The sequence below is a fragment of the Bombina bombina genome, chromosome 1, assembly GCF_027579735.1.
Source record: "Bombina bombina isolate aBomBom1 chromosome 1, aBomBom1.pri, whole genome shotgun sequence".
NCBI classification, from domain to species: Eukaryota; Metazoa; Chordata; class Amphibia; order Anura; family Bombinatoridae; genus Bombina; species Bombina bombina.
The window spans coordinates 1,327,229,162-1,327,254,220 of NC_069499.1; the positions used below are offsets into that span (position 1 = coordinate 1,327,229,162).

General features: G+C 39.3%; 1 protein-coding gene across 1 annotated transcript in view; it reads left to right on the forward strand.

Annotated features, from left to right (window-relative positions):
- LONP2 (lon peptidase 2, peroxisomal) overlaps window positions 1-25,059 on the forward strand; it is a 530,106-nt gene that overhangs the window by 98,547 nt on the left and 406,500 nt on the right. Inside the window, exons 6-7 of the mRNA XM_053719407.1 lie at window positions 9,831-10,006; window positions 10,356-10,453. Of these exons, the coding sequence (XP_053575382.1) occupies window positions 9,831-10,006; window positions 10,356-10,453 (274 nt within the window). The remainder of the gene's footprint in view (window positions 1-9,830; window positions 10,007-10,355; window positions 10,454-25,059) is intronic.

Below are 25,059 nucleotides of genomic sequence, written 5' to 3' on the forward strand. Positions count from 1 at the left end.
CTTTTTCAGTTTGTTTTGATTCTAGAATCTATGCAAGTACTTTGTTTCCTGTTCTGTTGTTTGATCAGGTAATGGGGTTTCACTCCAACCTCTTCATTGTTCTAAATTAGTAGGGCATTTTCAGGCCAGTTCTGTATCTAAAGGCTCTAAACGAGTTTCTCAGAGTTCTTACTTTCAAAATGGAGTCTATTCAGACTATTCTACCTTTTTGTTCCGCTAGGTCAGTTTATGTCCACAATAGATTTAAATAATCATAACCTATTCAAAAGAGAACATTATTAGTTTCTCCAACATAGGTGTGTCCGGTCCACGGCGTCATCCTTACTTGTGGGATATTCTCTTCCCCAACAGGAAATGGCAAAGAGCCCAGCAAAGCTGGTCACATGATCCCTCCTAGGCTCCGCCTACCCCAGTCATTCTCTTTGCCGTTGTACAGGCAACATCTCCACGGAGATGGCTTAGAGTTTTTTAGTGTTTAACTGTAGTTTTTCATTATTCAATCAAGAGTTTGTTATTTTCAAATAGTGCTGGTACGTACTATTTACTCAGAAACAGAAAAGAGATGAAGAATTCTGTTTGTATGAGGAAAATGATTTTAGCAACCGTAACTAAAATCCATGGCTGTTCCACACAGGACTGTTGAGAGCAATTAACTTCAGTTGGGGGAACAGTTTGCAGTCCCTTACTGCTTGAGGTATGACACATTCTAACAAGACGCTGTAATGCTGGAAGCTGTCATTTTCCCTATGGGATCCGGTAAGCCATGTTTATTACGATTGTAAATAAGGGCTTCACAAGGGCTTATTTAAACTGTAGACTTTTTCTGGGCTAAATCGATTGATTATTAACACATATTTAGCCTTGAGGAATCATTTTATCTGGGTATTTTGATATAATAATATCGGCAGGCACTGTTTTATTCTTTAGGGGCTTTCCCAAAGCATAGGCAGAGTCTCATTTTCGCGCCGGTGTTGCGCACTTGTTTTTGAGAGGCATGGCATGCAGTCGCATGTGAGAGGAGCTCTGATACTTATAAAAGACTTCTGAAGGCGTCATTTGGTATCGTATTCCCCTTTGGGTTTGGTTGGGTCTCAGCAAAGCAGATACCAGGGACTGTAAAGGGGTTTAAAGCTTAAAACGGCTCCGGTTCCGTTATTTTAAGGGTTAAAGCTTCCAAAATTGGTGTGCAATATTTTCAAGGCTTTAAGACGCTGTGGTGAAAATTTGGTGAATTTTGAACAATTCCTTCATGTTTTTTCGCAATTGCAGTAATACAGTGTGTTCAGTTTAAAATTTAAAGTGACAGTAACGGTTTTATTTTAAAACGTTTTTTGTACTTTCTGATCAAGTTTATGCCTGTTTAACATGTCTGAACTACCAGATAGACTGTGTTCTGAATGTGGGGAAGCCAGAATTCCTATTCATTTAAATAAATGTGATTTATGTGATAATGACAATGATGCCCAAGATGATTCCTCAAGTGAGGGGAGTAAGCATGGTACTGCATCATTCCCTCCTTCGTCTACACGAGTCTTGCCCACTCAGGAGGCCCCTAGTACATCTAGCGCGCCAATACTCCTTACTATGCAACAATTAACGGCTGTAATGGATAATTCTGTCAAAAACATTTTAGCCAAAATTAACCCTTGTCAGCGTAAGCGTGGCTGCTCTGTTTTAGTTACTGAAGAGCATGACGACGCTGATATTAATATCTCTGAAGGGCCCCTAACCCAATCTGAGGGGGCCAGGGAGGTTTTGTCTGAGGGAGAAATTACTGATTTAGGGAACATTTCTCAGCAGGCTGAATCTGATGTGATTACATTTAAATTTAAATTGGAACATCTCCGCATTTTGCTTAAGGAGGTATTATCCACTCTGGATGATTGTGAAAATTTAGTCATCCCAGAGAAACTATGTAAAATGGACAAGTTCCTAGAGGTGCCGGGGCTCCCAGAAGCTTTTCCTATACCCAAGCGGGTGGCGGACATTGTTAATAAAGAATGGGAAAGGCCCGGTATTCCTTTCGTCCCTCCCCCCATATTTAAAAAATTGTTTCCTATGGTCGACCCCAGAAAGGACTTATGGCAGTCAGTCCCCAAGGTCGAGGGAGCGGTTTCTACTTTAAACAAACGCACCACTATTCCCATAGAGGATAGTTGTGCTTTCAAAGATCCTATGGATAAAAAATTAGAAGGTTTGCTTAAAAAGATGTTTGTTCAGCAGGGTTACCTTCTACAACCCATTTCATGCATTGTCCCTGTCACTACTGCCGCATATTTCTGGTTTGATGAACTGCTTAAGGTGCTCGATAGTGACTCTCCTCCTTATGAGGAGATTATGGACAGAATCAATGCTCTCAAATTGGCTAATTCTTTCACTCTAGACGCCTCTTTGCAATTGGCTAAGTTAGCGGCTAAGAACTCTGGGTTTGCTATTGTGGCGCGCAGAGCGCTTTGGTTGAAATCTTGGTCGGCTGATGCGTCTTCCAAGAACAAGCTACTAAACATTCCTTTCAAGGGGAAAACGCTGTTTGGTCCTGACTTGAAAGAGATTATCTCTGATATCACTGGGGGTAAGGGCCACGCCCTTCCTCAGGATCGGCCCTTCAAGGCAAAAAATAGACCTAATTTTCGTCCCTTTCGTAAAAACGGACCAGCCCAAGGTGCTACGTCCTCTAAGCAAGAGGGTAATACTTCTCAGGCCAAGCCAGCTTGGAGACCAATGCAAGGCTGGAACAAGGGAAAGCAGGCCAAGAAACCTGCCACTGCTACCAAGACAGCATGAAATATTGGCCCCCGATCCGGGACCGGATCTGGTGGGGGGCAGACTCTCTCTCTTCGCTCAGGCTTGGGCAAGAGATGTTCTGGATCCTTGGGCGCTAGAAATAGTCTCCCAGGGTTATCTTCTGGAATTCAAGGGACTTCCCCCAAGGGGGAGGTTCCACAGGTCGCAGTTGTCTTCAGACCACATAAAAAGACAGGCGTTCTTACATTGTGTAGAAGACCTGTTAAAAATGGGAGTGATTCATCCTGTTCCATTAAGAGAACAAGGGATGGGGTTCTACTCCAATCTGTTCATAGTTCCCAAAAAAGAGGGAACGTTCAGACCAATCCTAGATCTCAAGATCTTAAACAAATTTCTCAAGGTCCCATCGTTCAAGATGGAAACCATTCGAACTATCCTTCCTTCCATCCAGGAAGGTCAATTCATGACCACGGTGGATTTAAAGGATGCGTATCTACATATTCCTATCCACAAGGAACATCATCGGTTCCTAAGGTTTGCATTCCTGGACAAACATTACCAGTTCGTGGCGCTTCCTTTCGGATTAGCCACTGCTCCAAGGATTTTCACAAAGGTACTAGGGTCCCTTCTAGCGGTGCTAAGACCAAGGGGCATTGCAGTAGTACCTTACCTGGACGACATTCTGATTCAAGCGTCGTCCCTTCCTCAAGCAAAGGCTCACACGGACATTGTCCTGGCCTTTCTCAGATCTCACGGCTGGAAAGTGAACGTGGAAAAGAGTTCTCTATCCCCGTCAACAAGGGTTCCCTTCTTGGGAACAATTATAGACTCCTTAGAAATGAGGATCTTTCTAACAGAGGCCAGAAAAACAAAGCTTCTGGACTCTTGTCGGATACTTCATTCCGTTCCTCTTCCTTCCATAGCTCAGTGCATGGAAGTGATCGGGTTGATGGTGGCGGCGATGGACATAGTTCCTTTTGCGCGCATTCATCTAAGACCATTACAACTGTGCATGCTCAGTCAGTGGAATGGGGACTATACAGACTTGTCTCCGAAGATACAAGTAAATCAGAGAACCAGAGACTCACTCCGTTGGTGGCTGTCCCTGGACAATCTGTCTCAAGGGATGATGTTCCACAGACCAGAGTGGGTCATTGTCACGACCGACGCCAGTCTGATAGGCTGGGGCGCGGTCTGGGGATCCCTGAAAGCTCAGGGTCTTTGGTCTCGGGAAGAATCTCTTCTACCGATAAATATTCTGGAACTGAGAGCGATATTCAATGCTCTCCAGGCCTGGCCCCAGCTTGCGAGGACCAGGTTCATACGGTTTCAATCAGACAACATGACGACTGTTGCGTACATCAACCATCAGGGGGGAACAAGGAGTTCCCTAGCGATGGAAGAAGTAACCAAAATTATTCTTTGGGCGGAGTCTCACTCCTGCCACCTGTCTGCTATCCACATCCCAGGAGTGGAAAATTGGGAAGCGGATTTTCTGAGTCGGCAGACATTGCATCCGGGGGAGTGGGAACTCCATCCGGAAATCTTTGCCCAAGTCACTCACCTGTGGGGCATTCCAGACATGGATCTGATGGCCTCTCGTCAGAACTTCAAAGTTCCTTGCTACGGGGCCAGATCCAGGGATCCCAAGGCGGCTCTAGTGGATGCACTAGTAGCACCTTGGACCTTCAAACTAGCTTATGTGTTCCCGCCATTTCCTCTCATCCCCAGGCTGATAGCCAGGATCAAGCAGGAGAGGGCGTCGGTGATCTTGATAGCTCCTGCGTGGCCACGCAGGACTTGGTATGCAGATCTGGTGAATATGTCATCGGCTCCACCTTGGAAGCTACCTTTGAGACGAGACCTTCTTGTTCAGGGTCCGTTCGAACATCCGAATCTGGTTTCACTCCAGCTGACTGCTTGGAGATTGAACGCTTGATTTTATCGAAGCGAGGATTCTCAGATTCTGTTATCGATACTCTTGTTCAGGCCAGAAAGCCTGTGACTAGAAAGATTTACCATAAAATTTGGAAAAAATATATCTGTTGGTGTGAATCTAAAGGATTCCCTTGGGACAAGGTTAAGATTCCTAGGATTCTATCCTTCCTTCAAGAAGGATTGGAAAAAGGATTATCTGCAAGTTCCCTGAAGGGACAGATTTCTGCCTTGTCGGTATTACTTCACAAAAAGCTGGCAGCTGTGCCAGATGTTCAAGCCTTTGTTCAGGCTCTGGTTAGAATCAAGCCTGTTTACAAACCTTTGACTCCTCCTTGGAGTCTCAATTTAGTTCTTTCAGTTCTTCAGGGGGTTCCGTTTGAACCCTTACATTCCGTTGATATTAAGTTATTATCTTGGAAAGTTTTGTTTTTAGTTGCGATTTCTTCTGCTAGAAGAGTCTCAGAATTATCTGCTCTGCAGTGTTCTCCTCCTTATCTGGTGTTCCATGCAGATAAGGTGGTTTTACGTACTAAACCTGGTTTTCTTCCAAAAGTTGTTTCTAACAAAAACATTAACCAGGAGATTATCGTACCTTCTCTGTGTCCAAAACCAGTTTCAAAGAAGGAACGTTTGTTGCACAATTTGGATGTTGTTCGCGCTCTAAAATTCTATTTAGATGCTACAAAGGATTTTAGACAAACATCTTCCTTGTTTGTTGTTTATTCAGGTAAAAGGAGAGGTCAAAAAGCAACTTCTACCTCTCTCTCTTTTTGGATTAAAAGCATCATCAGATTGGCTTACGAGACTGCCGGACGGCAGCCTCCCGAAAGAATCACAGCTCATTCCACTAGGGCTGTGGCTTCCACATGGGCCTTCAAGAACGAGGCTTCTGTTGATCAGATATGTAGGGCAGCGACTTGGTCTTCACTGCACACTTTTACCAAATTTTACAAGTTTGATACTTTTGCTTCTTCTGAGGCTATTTTTGGGAGAAAGGTTTTGCAAGCCGTGGTGCCTTCCATTTAGGTGACCTGATTTGCTCCCTCCCTTCATCCGTGTCCTAAAGCTTTGGTATTGGTTCCCACAAGTAAGGATGACGCCGTGGACCGGACACACCTATGTTGGAGAAAACAGAATTTATGTTTACCTGATAAATTTCTTTCTCCAACGGTGTGTCCGGTCCACGGCCCGCCCTGGTTTTTTTTTAATCAGGTCTGATATTTTATTTTCTTTAACTACAGTCACCACGGTACCATATGGTTTCTCCTATGCAAATATTCCTCCTTAACGTCGGTCGAATGACTGGGGTAGGCGGAGCCTAGGAGGGATCATGTGACCAGCTTTGCTGGGCTCTTTGCCATTTCCTGTTGGGGAAGAGAATATCCCACAAGTAAGGATGACGCCGTGGACCGGACACACCGTTGGAGAAAGAAATTTATCAGGTAAACATAAATTCTGTTTTTTAAGGTTTGCCTTTCTGGGCAAGCATTTTCAATTTGTTGCTCTACCATTTGATCTGGCTACAGCTCCCAGAATATTTTCAATGGTTCCAAGTTCTCTTTTGTTTGTAATCAGAACTCAGGGTATTTCATTAGCTGGATGATATCTTGGTTCAAGCTCCATCTTTTAGCCATGAATGAAGTATCTCAATTTTTTTCCTGGGCAAAGGTCAATTGTTGTCTAATGTCTGCTGTTCATATTCCAAGAGTAGACAACTGGGAAGCGGACTTTCTCCGATGGTCTCTCCATCCATTCAGATAGTGGATCTATGTGCCCTCCCATAGATAGATCTGATAGCCTCTCAGTTGAACCACAAATTTCACAGGTACTGTTCAAGGTCCAGGAATCCTCAATTAGTGTTTGTGGATTCTCTGGTGGTTCCCTGGTCATTTCAACTAGTCTGTTTTTCTACCTCTGGTTCTTCTTCCCAGAGTTTTGCTAGAATCAGGCACGAGGAGGCATCAGTAATTCTGATTGCTTAAGCTTGGTCTTGCAGAGTTTGGTATGCTGTTCTGGTTCAGATGTCCAGTTCTCCTTTGCGACCAGACCTTCTGTCTCAAGGTCCGTTTTTTCCATTAAATTTTGATGGCATGGAGATTGAATGGGTATTTTTTAGGTAGAGAGTGTTTTCTGATTCTTTTATTTTATTTAGACTCTGATACAGGCATGTTTAGCCTGTGACCAGGAAGATTTATTACAAGGTCTGGGGGGCCTTTATTTCTTAGTGTATTGTTTCTGTTTTTTTTCCTGGCATTCTTAGAATTTTTCTTTTTTTTTTTTTTTTTTTTTGCAGGATGGTTTGAATGGTTAGATTTCTGCTTTTTCAAGTTTTGTTCCACAAGAAAGTTGATCTTCCTGACATTTTATGGTTTTGTTCAGGGTTTGGCTAGAATTAAGCCTGCTATTAAAGGGACAGTAAACACCCGAATTTTTTTTGTTTAAAAAGGTAGATAATCCCTTTATTTCTCATTCCCTAATTTTGCATAACCAACACAGTCATAATAATATACTTTTTACCTCTGTGATTACCTTGTATTTATGCCTATGCAAACTGCCCCCTTATTTCAGTTTTTTTGACTGACTTGCATTTTTAGCCAATCAGTGCTGACTCCTAAGAGCTTCATGTGCTTGAGCTCAATGTTATCTATATGAAACACATAAACTAACGCCCTCTAGTGGTGAAAAACTGTCAAAATGCTTTCAGATTAGAGGCAGTCTTCAAGGCCTAAGAAATTAGCATATGAATCTACTAGATTTAGCTTTCAACTAAGAATACCAATAGAACAAAGCAAAATTGGTAATAAAAGTAAATTGGAAAGTCGTTTAAAATTACACGCCCTATTTAAATCATGAAAGTTTTTGTTTTTTCTACTTTACTGTCCCTTTAAATCAGTTTCTCCTTCTTGGAAACTAAATTTGTTTTTTTTTAAGATTTTGTTGGCTCCTTCATTTGAGCCTATGATTAATGTGGATATTTAGATTCTTTATTGGAAGTTTTTGTTTTCTGTGGCTGTCTCATCTGCTAGCAGAGTCTCTGAGTTAAAGGGACATAATACTCATATGCTAAATCACTTGAAACTGATGCAGTATAACTGTAAAAAGCTGACAGGAAAATATCACCTGAGCATCTCTATGTAAAAAAGGAAGATATTTTACCTCACAATCTCCTCAGCTCAGTAGAGTTAGTTCTGTGTAAAAAGTTATACTCAGCTGCTCCCAGCTGCAGGTAAAAAAATTAAAAAAATGAACAGCAGCCAATCAGCATCAGCAGTGCTGAGGTCATGAACTCTTACTGTGATCTCATGAGATTTGACTTAACTCTCATGAGATTTCATAGTAAGTTTCCTTTACCTGATTGGTGAAATAATATGAGAGTTCACGATGCTCATCCCTTCAGTTGTCCCGGGACAGACACACTAATATGCTGCTTAGAAATCCTTTACAATGGGAGGTGGCTACTGAGGATTTTTTGAGGTAAAATATCTTTCTTTTTTACATAGAGATGTTCAGGTGATATTTTCTAATCAGCTTTTTACAGCTATGCTGCATCACTTTCAAGTGTTTAAACATTTGGGTATTATGGCCCTTTAACTGTTCTTTCATGTGATCCTTATCTCATTTTTGTTGTAGATAATGCAGTTTTAAGGATCAAATTTGTCTTCTTACCTTAGGTAATATCTTAAAGGACCAGTAAACACAGTAGATTTGCATAATCAACAAATAAGATAACAAGACAATAGTCTGCACGTAGTCTGAACTTCAAATGAGTAGTAGATTTTTTTTCTAATCATTTTTAAAGTTATGTCTATTTCCACTCCCCCTGTACCATGTGGCATCCATCAGCCAATCACAAATGCATTCACGTACCATGTTACAGCCATGATGAGCCATCAGCCAATCACAAATGCATATACATTTATTTTGTGAATTCTTGCACATGCTCAGTAAGAGCTAGTGACTCAAAAAGTTTAAATATAAAAAGACTGTGCACATTTTGTTAATGGAAGTAAATTGGAAAGTTGTTTTAAAATTGCATGCTCTATCTGAATAATGAAAGTTTAATTTTGACTTGAGTGTCCCTTTAAGATATTATAAGTTGGAAAATTGTTGTCCCTTTTTTGTGTCCTAATCCCAATAATTGTTCGGAGAGACTTCTTCATAATTTGGATGTTATTAGAGCGTTGTATTATATTGATACTACAAAGGTTTTCAGAGAAATTTCTAGTTTGTTTGTTAATTTTTCTGAACAGGGCAGAAAGTTTCTTCTTGGTTGAAACTTTTGATCCATAAGGCTTACTTAGAGGCAGGTCAGCCTCCACATAAATGGTTTACTGCTCATTCTACTACATCAGTTGCCACTTTTTGGACTTTTAAGAATGAAGTTTCAGTTAACCAAATTTGCAAGATAGCTATTTGGTCGTATTTGCATATTTTTACTAAATTATACCTTTTTTTTATGTTTTTGCTTCTTTTGAGGCAGCCTTTTGGCTGTAAATTCCTTCAGGCAGTTGTCTAGGCCTATTTTGATTTTTGTCTGTCTGTTATTTTATTTGCATTTTTACCCTGTTTATTCACTGGGTTCTGCTTGTGTTGTGCATTTAGTTCCACTGTGAAAAAAGGGTGTTCTTTTTATCCCGCCCTTATTTCTCATTACTCGTGTTAGTTCCCAGGAGTAATGGATCGTGGACTCTTATCACCTGTATGAAAGAAAACATAATTTATGCTTACCTGATAAATTAATTTCATGTTGATGCGAGTCCACAAGACCTAATCCTGTGGGTTTTTTTGTTTTTTTTTGGTGTTGATTTTTTTTTAGTACATATTTTTTTTTCCTATTTTGTTTTCCTACCTCTTTTGCTTGGGTATACATCAGACTGAGATACCAGTGAGGTGGGAGGGGTTTTATAGAGCTCTTTGTGTTTGGGAAACTTTGCCTTCTCCTAGTGGCAGGGAAGAGTAATCCCAGGAGTAAAGGATTGTGGACTCTCACCACCATGAAATAGATTAGTTTATCAGGTAAGCATAAATGATGTGGGTTTCTTTTACACCAGCCCTGATGTGTCCCCCTGACTAACGCATTACAATATTGTGAATTTAGTACCACCAATTAACACCTCAGTTACTAAAAGCTTTTTAGTTATTTTTAGGTTTTAACAATTCGTCCTATGAGAAAGCTTGGAGCAATATCTGGCAAACCATTTTCCTTGGAAAACACTGAAGATGATGATGAAGATTCTGATGACATCTTAATGATTGAGAGAAAAATCAAATCCGCTAATATGCCGGAGACCGCTCTGAAAGTCTGCATCAAGGAATTAAAAAGGCATGCTCCCCTTTATTTTTTGTATTACTGATGCAATTCACTTTTTTTGTGCAATGTGTATCCATTTATTCTGTTACATTTAGCTTATCTATAACATGCTATGTTCTTTATGTGAAATTACTTGGTTCTGTGTGGGTGGGATTCAGCCGTCTGTGGGATAGTGCTAACTTAGGTGTATAAGTGATTGAGTAATTGACATTTTACTAACCAGTGATAAACAATGTGATGTTCTTATACTCTTAGGTTCCCCTCTAGTGGATTCTCATGAACGTTGCCTTGTGAAATGGTTGAAGTAATGAAGTATTGTTTTATTTAGTTGTATGTCATATTTAGGGAATTTCTTTTTCAGGTTGAAGAAAATGCCACACTCTTCCATGCCTGAATATGCTCTGACCAGAAACTACTTGGAATTGATGTCTGAGCTGCCTTGGAGTAAAAGCACAAAAGGTATGACAAAAAAAGAACAAAGGCCTCTTGTCTGTTACCTGGTTTAATGGTGTAGAAAAAAATAAAAGCTTGTTAAATTCATAATATTTTGGGTGCTAATTTTGTTAGTTTGCTGGAGCATGTTTCTGTGCCTTAAAGGGGCAACACACTGTAACATTGTTTTCCCTTTAATGTGTTTCCAGTAACTTGTTATAGCAGCTGAATAGTTTATAATTTATAGGAAATTGCTCTTTTAGGTTACTTTGAGCTTACAGAGGGAGCACAATTGTCACCTTATCATACCTCTCTCTCTGTATAAACAAAACAAAATACTTACAGAGAGCAATTGAAAATGAACATTTAAGTACCTATCTCTCCCACTACCTAATGGGAGGGTGTTTTTTTCCCTTCATTTTTACATAGCTTTTCTATAGGCAATTGCATTATTTGGAAGAAATATTCAGTTTAGGAGGAAATTTCAACAGGTAAAACAGCTATTTGAAATGACAAAATAAGGGTATTTATGAACAATTTAATACACTAGCAGGTACAGTTGATGATTGGGAACACATTGAAGGGAAGGAAATTTCCAGTACACTGTCCCTTTAACAATAATTAAGTTTAGTAAAGAACATTTGAAGTTAATTTGCTTTGTTCAATTTGCAGTCGTTTCTTCCAGATCTACTCCTCGAACACCTGTTGATGTTTTTATCTCATTTGCTGTGGCCGGTTAGGCTTTATAAAATCAACTCTTGCACTGATCTGTGCAATCTATAGCATGTTGCAGGGTTGCTAAACTTTAGGATTCTACAATATGAATGTTAACGTGCTATTAATTAAAAATTTGAATATAAGAAAATATTCAACTAAGTTTACTATGACTCAGGGACACCCTTGGCATTTGCCGGGCCCTGAACAAGACACATTTGTGAGGCCTCCTAGCACAGTGCTCTTATTTCCCACCCCCCTATGCCCTGCCCTGTATAGCTCCTTTACTTTATGTTGTAATTTGAAATATCTGGTTTTGCCTGTTATATTTACACCTATACTTAATATTTCAATATTTAAGTACTTGTTAACAAAAAAAAGCTATTTAAACAAGAAGGTTTGGAACACTGGTTTTCAAACCTGCCCTCAGGCCTTCCTAACAGAATCACCTTGGGTGAGAGCAGATAAAATAAACATGTTAAAATCAGATGATTATTTCATCTGTGCTCTAGTTCAGATATCCTCAAAATCTGACCTGCTATGGAGGCATGAGGACAGGTTTGAAAACCAGTGCTTTAGAAGAAATTACTCTCCCAGTGGGAAATGGGACAGGGAGATAATAAAATGTAATTTTTCTGTTGTTTTCTCTAAGCATTAGTCTCACTGTGTATAGAAAGATAAGGAGGATTTTGTGTAAATATCGAGAGATAAGCTGAGGCCTGCTGTCCCTGCAAGCTCAGCCAATTCAATTAGGTTGTGGTTTCAATTAGCAGAGACAGCTACTTGTTATAAAAAAATAAACCTAAAGAAGCAATTTCCTATACATTTTTAAATCTGCAGATGGTAAAACAAGTCATTGTAATCACATTAAAGGGAAAACTATTTTACAGTACACTGTCCCTTTAAATCATAGAATATATATTTGCAGTCATATGTTCAGTGTATGTAGTTCCCCACAAATTCTGTAATATGGGCCATAAGAAGAGGCTAATTGGTATCTGCTCTTTATACTGTTATTGTAAACAGTTATCCATTATTTTATTAGTTTGTAGCTATCTTGTATCAGCAATTTGAGCCACTGTTATTTTAGGAATTTCTCCAGTTCTGCCAGTACTGTGAGAAAGAATGAACTCTGGCTCCCTTGGGATAGAGGAGACTGTTGTGGGGGAGGGTTTGTGTATATGGTGTGTGTACTCAAACGCATGATTGTAAGTGTACTCGTATAATTAGATCTGTACAAACACATGCGCAATCACCCACACAAAACTTGTGCTGTAAGTGTACAATCATCAGCCCACATCTTCCTTCTGCAACACTATAAATATTTCCTTCTCTAGTGGCATGTTTTATGTAAATAGAAAAAACATCACATTACTCATCTAGTGCAAAATATTGTTAGATTACACATTGTATTCATTCTTGTTTTGATTAGTGTGGACGTTTTCTTTAACCAGCAAAATAAACCTTGGGTTCTGAGCTTTCCCTCCCTGCAGATATATACCATCCACTACTTATGCTTTACTCAGGGCTCCAGCTATCAAGTAGCGGTCTGGAAGCTGCTTTGGAGCCCTTACAGGGTCTGCTTGCCAAAGGTTAAGAAGCTGTGGTCATCCTTTTAGGCTGCAGAGTTAAAGGGACATTAAACACTAAGGGCCTGATTACAAGTGGTGCGCTAATTAACGCTGCCGCTCGAGCGTTAATTGCGCTGGAAGCTTTTTGTGCGCATCTAATTGTGAGTTGAGAGTAAACTGTTTTCATTTGCGTGCTTACTCGTCAAGTGCAAAAATCCGAAGTTAGAATATCGCTTGCACGTTCACAAATTCCCCCTTTAAAAGTCAATGGAGAATAAAAAAGTGTGGAAAAAAAACACCCCACTGTCATGTAAACCCAATCGCATATTCTCATGTGCACTAACCCGACATGAAAATATGAATATTTCACATTCCAATGTTCTGCACATAGCAGAATATGTTTTATTTATTCATAAATATATATTTTATGTGTGTACAAATGTATTTATATGTGTGTATATGTCTGTAAATACATATATACACATATAAATACATATGTATAAATATATATACATATACATCTTTAGACTTTTGTGTGTGTGTGTATATATATATATATATATACACACACACACACACACACACACACACACACAATATAAAAAGTCTACACACCCCTGTTAAAATTTCAGGTTTCTGTGATGTAAATGAGACAAAGATAAATCATTTCAGATCTTTTTCCACCTTTAATGTGACCTATAAACTGTACAACTCAATTGAAAAACAAACTGAAATCTTTTAGGTAAAGGGAAATAAAAAATAATAATAATATGGTTGCATAAGTGTGAACACCCTTTTATAACTGGGGATGCAGCTGTGTTCAGAATTAAGCAATCACATTCAAAATCATGTTAAATAGGAGTCAGTACACACCTGTCATCATTTAAAGTGCCTCTGATTAACCCCAAATAAAGTTCAGCTGCTCTAGTTGGTCTTTCCTGACATTTTGTTAATCGCATCCTACAGCAAAAGCCATGGTCCGCAGAGAGCGTCTAAAGCGTCTTATTGTTAAAAGGTATCATTCAGGAGAAGAGTACAAAAGAATCTCCAAGGCATTAGATATACCATGGAACACAGTGAAGACGGTCATCATCAAGTGAAGAAAATATGGTGCAACAGTGACATTACCAAGAACTGGATGTGCCTCCAAAATTTATGAAAAGATGAGAAGAAAACTGGTCTGGGAGGCTGCCAAGAGGCCTACAGCAACATTAAAGGAGCTGCGGGAATATCTGGCAAGTACTGGCTGTGTGGTACATATGACAACAATCGCCGTATTCTTCATATGTCTGGGCTATGGGGTAGAGTGGCAAGACGGAAGCCTTTTCTTACAAAAAAAAACATCCAAGCCCGGCTAAATTTTGCAAAAACACATCTGAAGTTTCCCAAAAGCATGTTGCTAAAGGTGTTCTGGTCTGATGAAACCATAGTTGAACTTTTTGGGCATAATTCCAAAAGATATGTTTGGCGCAAAAACAACACTGCATATCACCAAGAGAACACCATACCCACGGTGAAGCATGGTGGTGGCAGCATCATGCTTTGGGGCTGTTTTTCTTCAGCTGGAACTGGGGCCTTAGTCAAGGTAGAGGGAATAATGAACAGTTCCAAATACCAGACAATATTGTCACAAAACCTTCAGGCTTCTGCTAGAAAGCTGAACATGAAGAGGAACTTCATCTTTCAGCATGACAACGACCCAAAGCATACATCCAAATCAACAAAGGAATGGCTTCAACAGAAAAAGATTAAAGTTTTGGGATGGCCCAGCCAGAGCCCAGACCTGAATCCAATTTAAAATCTGTGGGGTGATCTGAAGAGGGCTGTGCACAGGAGATGCCCTCGCATTCTGACAGATTTAGAGTGTTTTTGCAAAGAAGAGTGGGCAAATCTTGCCAAGTCAAGATGTGTCATGCTGAAAAACTCATACCCAAATAGACGGAGTGCTGTAATAAAATCAAAAGGTGCTTCAATAAAGTATTAGTTTAAGGGTGTTCACACTTATGCAACCATATTATTTTAGTTTTTTATTTTTATTTCCCTTTACCTAAAAGATTTCAGTTTGTTTTTCAATTGAGTTGTACAGTTTATAGGTCACATTAAAGGTGGAAAAAGTTCTGAAATGATTTATCTTTGTCTCATTTTTTTACATCACAGAAACCTGACATTTTAACAGGGGTGTGTAAACTTTTTATATCCACTGTATCTTTGCTTGGTTTTTTTTCTTTCTAACACCTGATATCTCATATCTTTGGGCCTTTATAACGCTTATGTGCAATATTTTTTTTAACCCCTTAATGACCGCAGCACTTTTCCATTTTCTGTCCGTTTGGGACCAAGGCTATTTTTACATTTTTGCGGTGTTTGTGTTTAGCTGTAATTTTCCTCTTACACATTTACTGTACCCACACATATTATATACCGTTTTTCTCGTCATTAAATGGACTTTCTAAAGATACCATTATTTTCATCATATCTTATAATTTACTATAAAAAAAATTATAAAATATGAGGAAAAAATTGAAAAAAACACACTTTTTCTAACTTTGACCCCCAAAATCTGTTACACATCTACAACCACCAAAAAACACCCGTGCTAAATAGTTTCTAAATTTTGTCCTGAGTTTAGAAATACCCAATGTTTACATCTTCTTTGCTTTTTTTGTAAGTTATAGGGCCATAAATACAAGTAGCACTTTGCTATTTCCAAACCATTATTTTTCAAAATTAGCGCTAGTTACATTAGAACACTAATATCTTTCAGGAATCTCTGAATATCCATTGACATGTATATATTTTTTTTTAGTAGACATCCCAAAGTATTGATCTAGGCCCATTTTGGTATATTTCATGCCACCATTTCACAGCCAAATGCGATTAAATACAAAAAATCGTTCACTTTTTTACAAATTTTTTCACAAACTTTTGGTTTCTCACTGAAATTATTTACAAACAGCTTGTGCAATTATGGCTTAAATGGTTGTAAATTCTTCTCTGGGATCCCCTTTGTTCAGAAATAGCAGACATATATGGCTTTGGCGTTGCTTTTTAGTAATTAGAAGGCTGCTAAATGCCACTGCGCACTACACGTGTATTATGCCCAGCAGTGAAGGGGTTAATTATGGAGCATGTAGGGAGCTTCTAGGGTTAATTTTAGCTTTAGTGTAGTGTAGTAGACAACCCCAAGTATTGATCTAGGCCCATTTTGGTATATTTCATGCCACCATTTCACCGCCAAATGCGATTAAATTAAAAAAAACGTTAAATTTTTCACAATTTTAGGTTTCTCACTGAAATCATTTACAAACAGCTTGTGCAATTATGGCACAAATGGTTGTAAATGCTTCTCTGGGATCCCCTTTGTTCAGAAATAGCAGACATATATGGCTTTGGCGTTGCTTTTTGGTAATTAGAAGGCCGCCAAATGCCGCTGCATTTCACACGTGTATTATGGCTAGCAGTGAAGGGGTTAATTATGTAGCTTGTAGGGAGCTTGCAGGGTTAATTTTAGCTTTAGTGTAGAGCTCAGCCTCCCAAACAGCTCTCTTCCCTCCCCCACCCCCCAATTGTCCCCGCCATCTTAAGTACTGGCAGAAACTCTGCCAGTACTAAAATAAAAGCTATATTTGGGCTTTTTTTGTGGTTTTTTTTTAGCATATTTACATATGCTGCTGTGTAGGATCCCCCCTTAGCCCCCAGCCTTACTGATCCCCCACCAAAGAGCTCTCTAACCCTCCCCCTCTGCCTTAATGGGCGCCATCATGGGTACTGGCAGCTGTCTGCCAGTACCCAGTTTAGTGAAAAAATTTGCCTTTTTTTAAAAAAAAAAACCTTTTCTGCAGTGTAGCTTCCCCCCCCCCCCCCAAGATCAACCCCCCACCCCTTCCACATCGCTTAGCTGTTTATTTACAGCTTTCAAAAAGTAATTTGTTTGTACTTTTTAAACTTTAATTTTCTGTAGTGTAGCGGTTCGCTCCCGCCCCGTGCACGTGCGCGCTCCCGTGCGCGCTCCCACCCCCCTCCACTCCACTGGGCACATCGATGGCCGCCCACCCGCCTCCCAGCCTTGCTCCCACCCACCAACGATACCGGCCACCGATGTCCGGTGCAGAGAGGGCCACAGAGTGGCTCTCTCTGCATCGGATGGCCAAGGGGGGTTATTGCAGGATGCCTCCATATCGAGGCATCACTGCAATAACCGGAAAGCAGCTGGAAGCGAGCAGGATTGCTTCCAGCTGCTTTCCAGACCAAGGACGTACGCCACACGTCCTCGGTCATTAAGTGTATTTTTTTTGAGGACGTGTGGCGTACGTCCTTGGTCCTTAAGGGGTTAAATAATTTTGTTAGTGTTATGAAAAATACAAAGTATAGTTACACTCATGTGTTTTGTGCAACTTTTTAGTTTCGCGAAACAGTTAACCAGAGCTCTGAAGTTGTGGTAATAATTATAGCGTAAATTGCTGTTGCGCTCAAGCAATCGCGTTTTACTTTCAACTCGTAATATGAGCGAAAAAGCCAGATGAGCGCAACCCCCGTGATAAACTCCTTATTGCTTGCACGCAAACGTTTATGCTCCACTTGTAATCTGGCCCTAAATAAATGCTAGACAGAATGAAGCATTCAAAGAAAAGTTTAGTCTGAGAATAACATGTAGATGGATTTTTCAAAGTATAATTAGCTGTTTATATATTGACAAAATAAGTGTAACCTTTTAGTGTGTATAAAGCAATTGGAGCGGCCATGTTGTAACTTAGGTTTCCTTCTCTGCTGAGGCCAATTAGAGCTTTTTTTTATAAATAAGTAAATTACAGGAAAAGGGGACAAAATAAATAATACAATTTATAATTTTATATTACCATCTCAAAGTGTTTAATTTCCCTTTAAAATGCCCCCCAAACTTAATCATTCGCGGTTATTGACAGACCCAGCTCTTGTGTGATTGCAGGTGTTGGCGCTGTGCAAGGATTTCCTTGTGCAATGTTAAATGGGGGCAGTGGACGCATTGTGTCTGACACCCGCTCACCGCCATCACAGTCGGACAGTTTCTCTAGTTGGGGACCTTGTCTGTCCATAAAATAATAAATCAAATTGTTACTCACAGATATGTGCCAACTAAAAGGGACATTCCAGACAAAATTGAAATCTGTATGGATGCATTTCAGTTTTGAATAGAAGGATTTTTGGAATAAACATGTATGGGCAAAAATGCTTCTAGTAAAAGCTATAACTGTTTTAAAAGTGTATTTAAGTATGCACCGCGCACTAGCATTTTAAGCACAGCACTTGTTCAGAGATCCTAAGGTGCTTGTACCATTTGTTAATATCTCAATTTATTAATTGCTGACATGATACAAGCCCCACTGAAGCTCTGAGCAGCGGCAGTATTTAAAATGGTAACACTAAAACTGTGATCACTTTTACTAGAAGCATTTTTGGCAATACACGTATATTGCAAATATGTTTCTATTCAAAGATGTAATTCATCCATGTTAATTTTAACCGGAATGTCCCTTTAAGTGGCCACTGGCTATATGTAATTTATGGGTAATACAAGTATGATGCACCTTTTTTTTTCTTTGCGAAACAGAAATAATAGTTAAACATAAGCCAAACACAGACATGATTTCTTTCATGTAATTAACAAGAGTCCATGAGCTAGTGACGTATGGGATATACATTCCTACCAGGAGGGGCAAAGTTTCCCAAACCTTAAAATGCCTATAAATACACCCCTCACCACACCCACAAATCAGTTTTACAAACTTTGCCTCCAAGGGAGGTGGTGAAGTAAGTTTGTGCTAGATTCTACGTTGATATGCGCTCCGCAGCAAGTTGGAGCCCGGTTTTCCTCTCAGCGTGCAGTGAATGTCAGAGGGATGTGAGGAGAGTATTGCCTATTGAATGCAGTGATCTCCTTCTACGGGGTCTATTTCATAAGGTTCTCTGTTATCGGTCGTAGAGATTCATCTCTTACCTCCCTTTTCAGATCGACGATATACTCTTATATTTACCATTTCCTCTACTGATTCTCGTTTCAGTACTGGTTTGGCTTTCTACAAACATGTAGATGAGTGTCCTGGGGTAAGTAAGTCTTATTTTCTGTGACACTCTAAGCTATGGTTGGGCACTTTATTTATAAAGTTCTAAATATATGTATTCAAACATTTATTTGCCTTGACTCAGAATGTTCAACTTTCCTTATTTCCAGACAGTCAGTTTCATATTTGGGATTATGCTTTAATTATCATATTTTTTCTTACCTCAAAAATTTGACTTTTTTCCCTGTGGGCTGTTAGGCTCGCGGGGGCTGAAAATGCTTCATTTTATTGCGTCATTCTTGGCGCGGACTTTTTTGGCGCAAAAATTCTTTTCCGTTTCCGGCGTCATACGTGTCGCCGGAAGTTGCGTCATTTTTGACGTTATTTTGCGCCAAAAGTGTCGGCGTTCCGGATGTGGCGTCATTTTTTGGCGCCAAAAGCATTTAGGCGCCAAATAATGTGGGTGTCTTATTTGGCGCCAAAAAATATGGGCGTCGCTTTTGTCTCCACATTATTTCAGTCTCATTTTTCATTTGCTTCTGGTTGCTAGAAGCTTGATGTTTGGCATTTTTTTCCCATTCCTGAAACTGTCTTATAAGGAATTTGATCTATTTTGCTTTATATGTTGTTTTTTCTCTTACATATTGCAAGATGTCTCACGTTGCATCTGAGCCAGAAGATACTACAGGAAAACCTCTGCCTGCTGGATCTACCAAAGCTAAGTGTATCTGCTGTAAACTTTTGGTAGCTATTCCTCCAGCTGTTGTTTGTATTAAATGTCATGACAAACTTGTTAATGCAGATAATATTTCCTTTAGTGATGTACCATTGCCTGTTGCAGTTCCCTCAACATCTAAGGTGCAGAATGTTCCTGATAACATAAGAGATTTTGTTTCTGAATCCATAAAGAAGGCTTTGTCTGTTATTTCTCCTTCTAGTAAACGTAAAAAGTCTTTTAAATCTTCTCTCTCTACAGATGAATTTTTAAATGAACACCATCATTCTGATTCTTTGGACTCTTCTGGTTCAGAGGATTCTGTCTCAGAGATTGATGCTGATAAATCTTCATATTTATTTAAGATGGAATTTATTCGCTCTTTACTTAAAGAAGTACTAATTGCTTTAGAAATAGAGGATTCTAGTCCTCTTGATACTAATTCTATACGTTTGGATAAGGTTTTTAAAGCTCCTGCGGTTATTCCAGAAGTCTTTCCTGTTCCTAATGCTATTTCTGCAGTAATTGCTAAGGAATGGGATAAATTGGGTAATTCATTTACTCCTTCTAAACGTTTTAAGCAATTATATCCTGTTCCGCCTGACAGGTTAGAATTTTGGGACAAAATCCCTAAAGTTGATGGGGCTATTTCTACCCTTGCTAAACGTACTACCATTCCTACATCAGATGGTACCTCGTTTAAGGATCCTTTAGATAGAAAAATTGAATCTTTTCTAAGAAAAGCTTATCTATGTTCAGGTAATCTTCTTAGACCTGCTATATCATTGGCTGATGTTGCTGCAGCTTCAACTTTTTGGTTGGAAACTCTAGCGCAACAAGTAACAAATCGTGATTCTCATGATATTATTATTCTTCTCCAGCATGCTAATAATTTCATCTGTGATGCCATTTTTGATATTATTAGAGTTGATGTTAGATTTATGTCTCTGGCTATCTTAGCCAGAAGAGCTTTATGGCTTAAGACTTGGAATGCTGATATGGCTTCTAAATCAACTCTACTTTCCATTTCTTTCCAGGGAAACAAATTATTTGGTTCTCAGTTGGATTCTATTATTTCAACTGTTACTGGTGGGAAAGGAACTTTTTTGCCACAGGATAAAAAGTCTAAACGTAAAAACAGGGCTAACAATCGTTTTCGTTCCTTTCGTTTCAACAAAGAACAAAAGCCTGATCCTTCGTCCTCAGGAGCAGTTTCAGTTTGGAAACCATCTCCAGTCTGGAATAAATCCAAGCCTGCTAGAAAGGCAAAGCCTGCTTCTAAGTTCACATGAAGGTACGGCCCTCATTCCAGTTCAGCTGGTAGGGGGCAGGTTACGTTTTTTCAAAGAAATTTGGATCAATTCTGTTCACAATCTTTGGATTCAGAACATTGTTTCAGAAGGGTACAGAATTGGTTTCAAGATGAGACCTCCTGCAAAGAGATTTTTTCTTTCCCATGTCCCAGTAAATCCAGTGAAAGCTCAAGCATTTCTGAATTGTGTTTCAGATCTAGAGTTGGCTGGAGTAATTATGCCAGTTCCAGTTCCGGAACAGGGGATGGGGTTTTATTCAAATCTCTTCATTGTACCAAAGAAGGAGAATTCCTTCAGACCAGTTCTGGATCTAAAATTATTGAATCGTTATGTAAGGATACCAACGTTCAAGATGGTAACTGTAAGGACTATATTGCCTTTTGTTCAGCAAGGGAATTATATGTCCACAATGGATTTACAGGATGCATATCTGCATATTCCGATTCATCCAGATCATTATCAGTTCCTGAGATTCTCTTTTCTAGACAAGCATTACCAATTTGTGGCTCTACCGTTTGGCCTTGCTACAGCTCCAAGAATTTTCACAAAGATTCTCGGTGCCCTTCTGTCTGTAATCAGAGAACAGGGTATTGTGGTATTTCCTTATTTGGACGATATCTTGGTACTTGCTCCGTCTTTACATTTAGCAGAGTCTCATACGAATCGACTTGTGTTGTTTCTTCAAGATCATGGTTGGAGGATCAATTTACCAAAAAGTTCTTTGATTCCTCAAACAAGGGTAACCTTTCTGGGTTTCCAGATAGATTCAGTGTCCATGACTTTGTCTTTAACAGACAAGAGACGTCTAAAATTGATTACAGCCTGTCGAAACCTTCAGTCTCAATCATTCCCTTCGGTAGCCTTATGCATGGAAATTCTAGGTCTTATGACTGCTGCATCGGACGCGATCCCCTTTGCTCGTTTTCACATGCGACCTCTTCAGCTCTGTATGCTGAACCAATGGTGCAGGGATTACACGAAGATATATCAATTAATATCTTTAAAACCGATTGTTCGGCACTCTCTAACGTGGTGGACAGATCACCATCGTTTAATTCAGGGGGCTTCTTTTGTTCTTCCGACCTGGACTGTAATTTCAACAGATGCAAGTCTCACAGGTTGGGGAGCTGTGTGGGGATCTCTGACGGCACAAGGAGTTTGGGAATCTCAGGAGGTGAGATTACCGATCAATATCTTGGAACTCCGTGCAGTTTTCAGAGCTCTTCAGTTTTGGCCTCTTCTGAAGAGAGAATCGTTCATTTGTTTTCAGACAGACAATGTCACAACTGTGGCATACATCAATCATCAAGGAGGGACTCACAGTCCTCTGGCTATGAAAGAAGTATCTCGAATTTTGGTTTGGGCGGAATCCAGCTCCTGTCTAATCTCTGCGGTTCATATCCCAGGTGTAGACAATTGGGAAGCGGATTATCTCAGTCGCCAAACGTTGCATCCGGGCGAATGGTCTCTTCACCCAGAGGTATTTCTTCAGATTGTTCAAATGTGGGGGCTCCCAGAGATAGATCTGATGGCCTCTCATCTAAACAAGAAACTTCCCAGGTATCTGTCCAGATCCCGGGATCCTCAGGCGGAGGCAGTGGATGCATTATCACTTCCTTGGAAGTATCATCCTGCCTATATCTTTCCGCCTCTAGTTCTTCTTCCAAGAGTAATCTCCAAGATTCTGAGGGAATGCTCGTTTGTTCTGCTAATAGCTCCGGCATGGCCTCACAGGTTTTGGTATGCGGATCTTGTCCGGATGGCATCTTGCCAACCATGGACTCTTCCGTTAAGACCAGACCTTCTGTCTCAAGGTCCTTTTTTCCATCCGGATCTGAAATCCTTAAATTTAAAGGTATGGAGATTGAACGCTTGATTCTTGGTCATAGAGGTTTCTCTGACTCCGTGATTAATACTATGTTACAGGCTCGTAAATCTGTATCTCGAGAGATATATTATAGAGTCTGGAAGACTTATATTTCTTGGTGTCTTTCTCATCATTTTTCTTGGCATTCTTTTAGAATACCGAGAATTTTACAGTTTCTTCAGGATGGTTTAGATAAGGGTTTGTCCGCGAGTTCTTTGAAAGGACAAATCTCCGCTCTTTCTGTTCTTTTTCACAGAAAGATTGCTATTCTTCCTGATATTCATTGTTTTGTACAAGCTTTGGTTCGTATAAAACCTGTCATTAAGTCAATTTCTCCTCCATGGAGTTTGAATTTGGTTTTGGGAGCTCTTCAAGCTCCTCCGTTTGAACCTATGCATTCATTGGACATTAAATTACTTTCTTGGAAAGTTTTGTTCCTTTTGGCCATCTCTTCTGCTAGAAGAGTTTCTGAATTATCTGCTCTTTCGTGTGAGTCTCCTTTTCTGATTTTTCATCAGGATAAGGCGGTGTTGCGAACTTCTTTTGAATTTTTACCTAAAGTTGTGAATTCCAACAACATTAGTAGAGAAATTGTGGTTCCTTCATTATGTCCTAATCCTAAGAATTCTAAGGAGAAATCATTGCATTCTTTGGATGTTGTTAGAGCTTTGAAATATTATGTTGAAGCTACGAAATCTTTCCGTAAGACTTCTAGTCTATTTGTTATCTTTTCCGGTTCTAGGAAAGGCCAGAAAGCTTCTGCCATTTCTTTGGCATCTTGGTTGAAATCTTTAATTCATCTTGCCTATGTTGAGTCGGGTAAAATTCCGCCTCAAAGAATTACAGCTCATTCTACTAGGTCAGTTTCTACTTCCTGGGCGTTTAGGAATGAAGCTTCGGTTGACCAGATCTGCAAAGCAGCAACTTGGTCCTCTTTGCATACTTTTACTAAATTCTACCATTTTGATGTATTTTCTTCTTCTGAAGCAGTTTTTGGTAGAAAAGTTCTTCAGGCAGCGGTTTCAGTTTGAATCTTCTGCTTATGTTTTTTGTTAAACTTTATTTTGGGTGTGGATTATTTTCAGCAGGAATTGGCTGTCTTTATTTTATCCCTCCCTCTCTAGTGACTCTTGTGTGGAAAGATCCACATCTTGGGTAGTCATTATCCCATACGTCACTAGCTCATGGACTCTTGTTAATTACATGAAAGAAAACATAATTTATGTAAGAACTTACCTGATAAATTCATTTCTTTCATATTAACAAGAGTCCATGAGGCCCACCCTTTTTTGTGGTGGTTATGATTTTTTTGTATAAAGCACAATTATTCCAATTCCTTTTTTTATATGCTTCGCACTTTTTTTCTTATCACCCCACTTCTTGGCTATTCGTTAAACTGATTTGTGGGTGTGGTGAGGGGTGTATTTATAGGCATTTTAAGGTTTGGGAAACTTTGCCCCTCCTGGTAGGAATGTATATCCCATACGTCACTAGCTCATGGACTCTTGTTAATATGAAAGAAATGAATTTATCAGGTAAGTTCTTACATAAATTATGTTTTTTTAGGACGTTTACTCACTGTGTCTATCTCAGTGATATATCTCTCTGTATCTGAGAGCTGCAGATCACTACATGAAATATGTCAGCTGTGCTTTTCTCCTATGTCAGATTTCACTATTTTTGCTTTCAACAAAGGATACCAAGTAAATAAAGTAAATATGATAGCAAAATTTAATGGGAATTTTTTTTTTTAAATTGAATCTGTATCCTGAAAAAATGGTTTTGTGTCCCTTTAGTCCTTGGTGTCTGAGAGCTTTTAATGCAATAACCTTGCATGTCGGTGTTGATGTAAGGGACTCTGGGATTATGTGGATTTAAGTGTATAATTGAAATTTCATGGACCTTATATTTTGTTAAAATTGTGCTTGTCCTTCACTCCCTAGAGAAAACAAAAAGCAAATTATGTAACCTAGGTTTTTAGCTTATTTTTTTTTATTTTTTTAATGCTACAAATTAATTAAACCAATTACTGATTCACAGCATTTTGAAGAAACCCTAGAATGTGCTTTTTGGCTTCTCTAGGGAGATTGGGGCAAACACAGGTTTTACTCAAAAGCAAGAGGTGCCCCTCTAATATAAAACCTTAGTGCATCTGACCAGTGGAATTTGTGTATAATTGCTGGGGATTAAATCACCAGCAGATGGAAGCAAAGTTCAAGCAATTTGAAATGGTTATATAACGTGTTTACCAGCTACAATTCAGAACAAAAACATAACCAGTCTTCTGTACAGGCATCAAAGGTTTACATGCACTTTATTTAATTAAAAACATACCAATGATTTCATATTTTTAGTATTAGGACATTTTTTTTCTGTTTCAAATAGCATTATACTGGAAACAGGAAATGTTCTTTA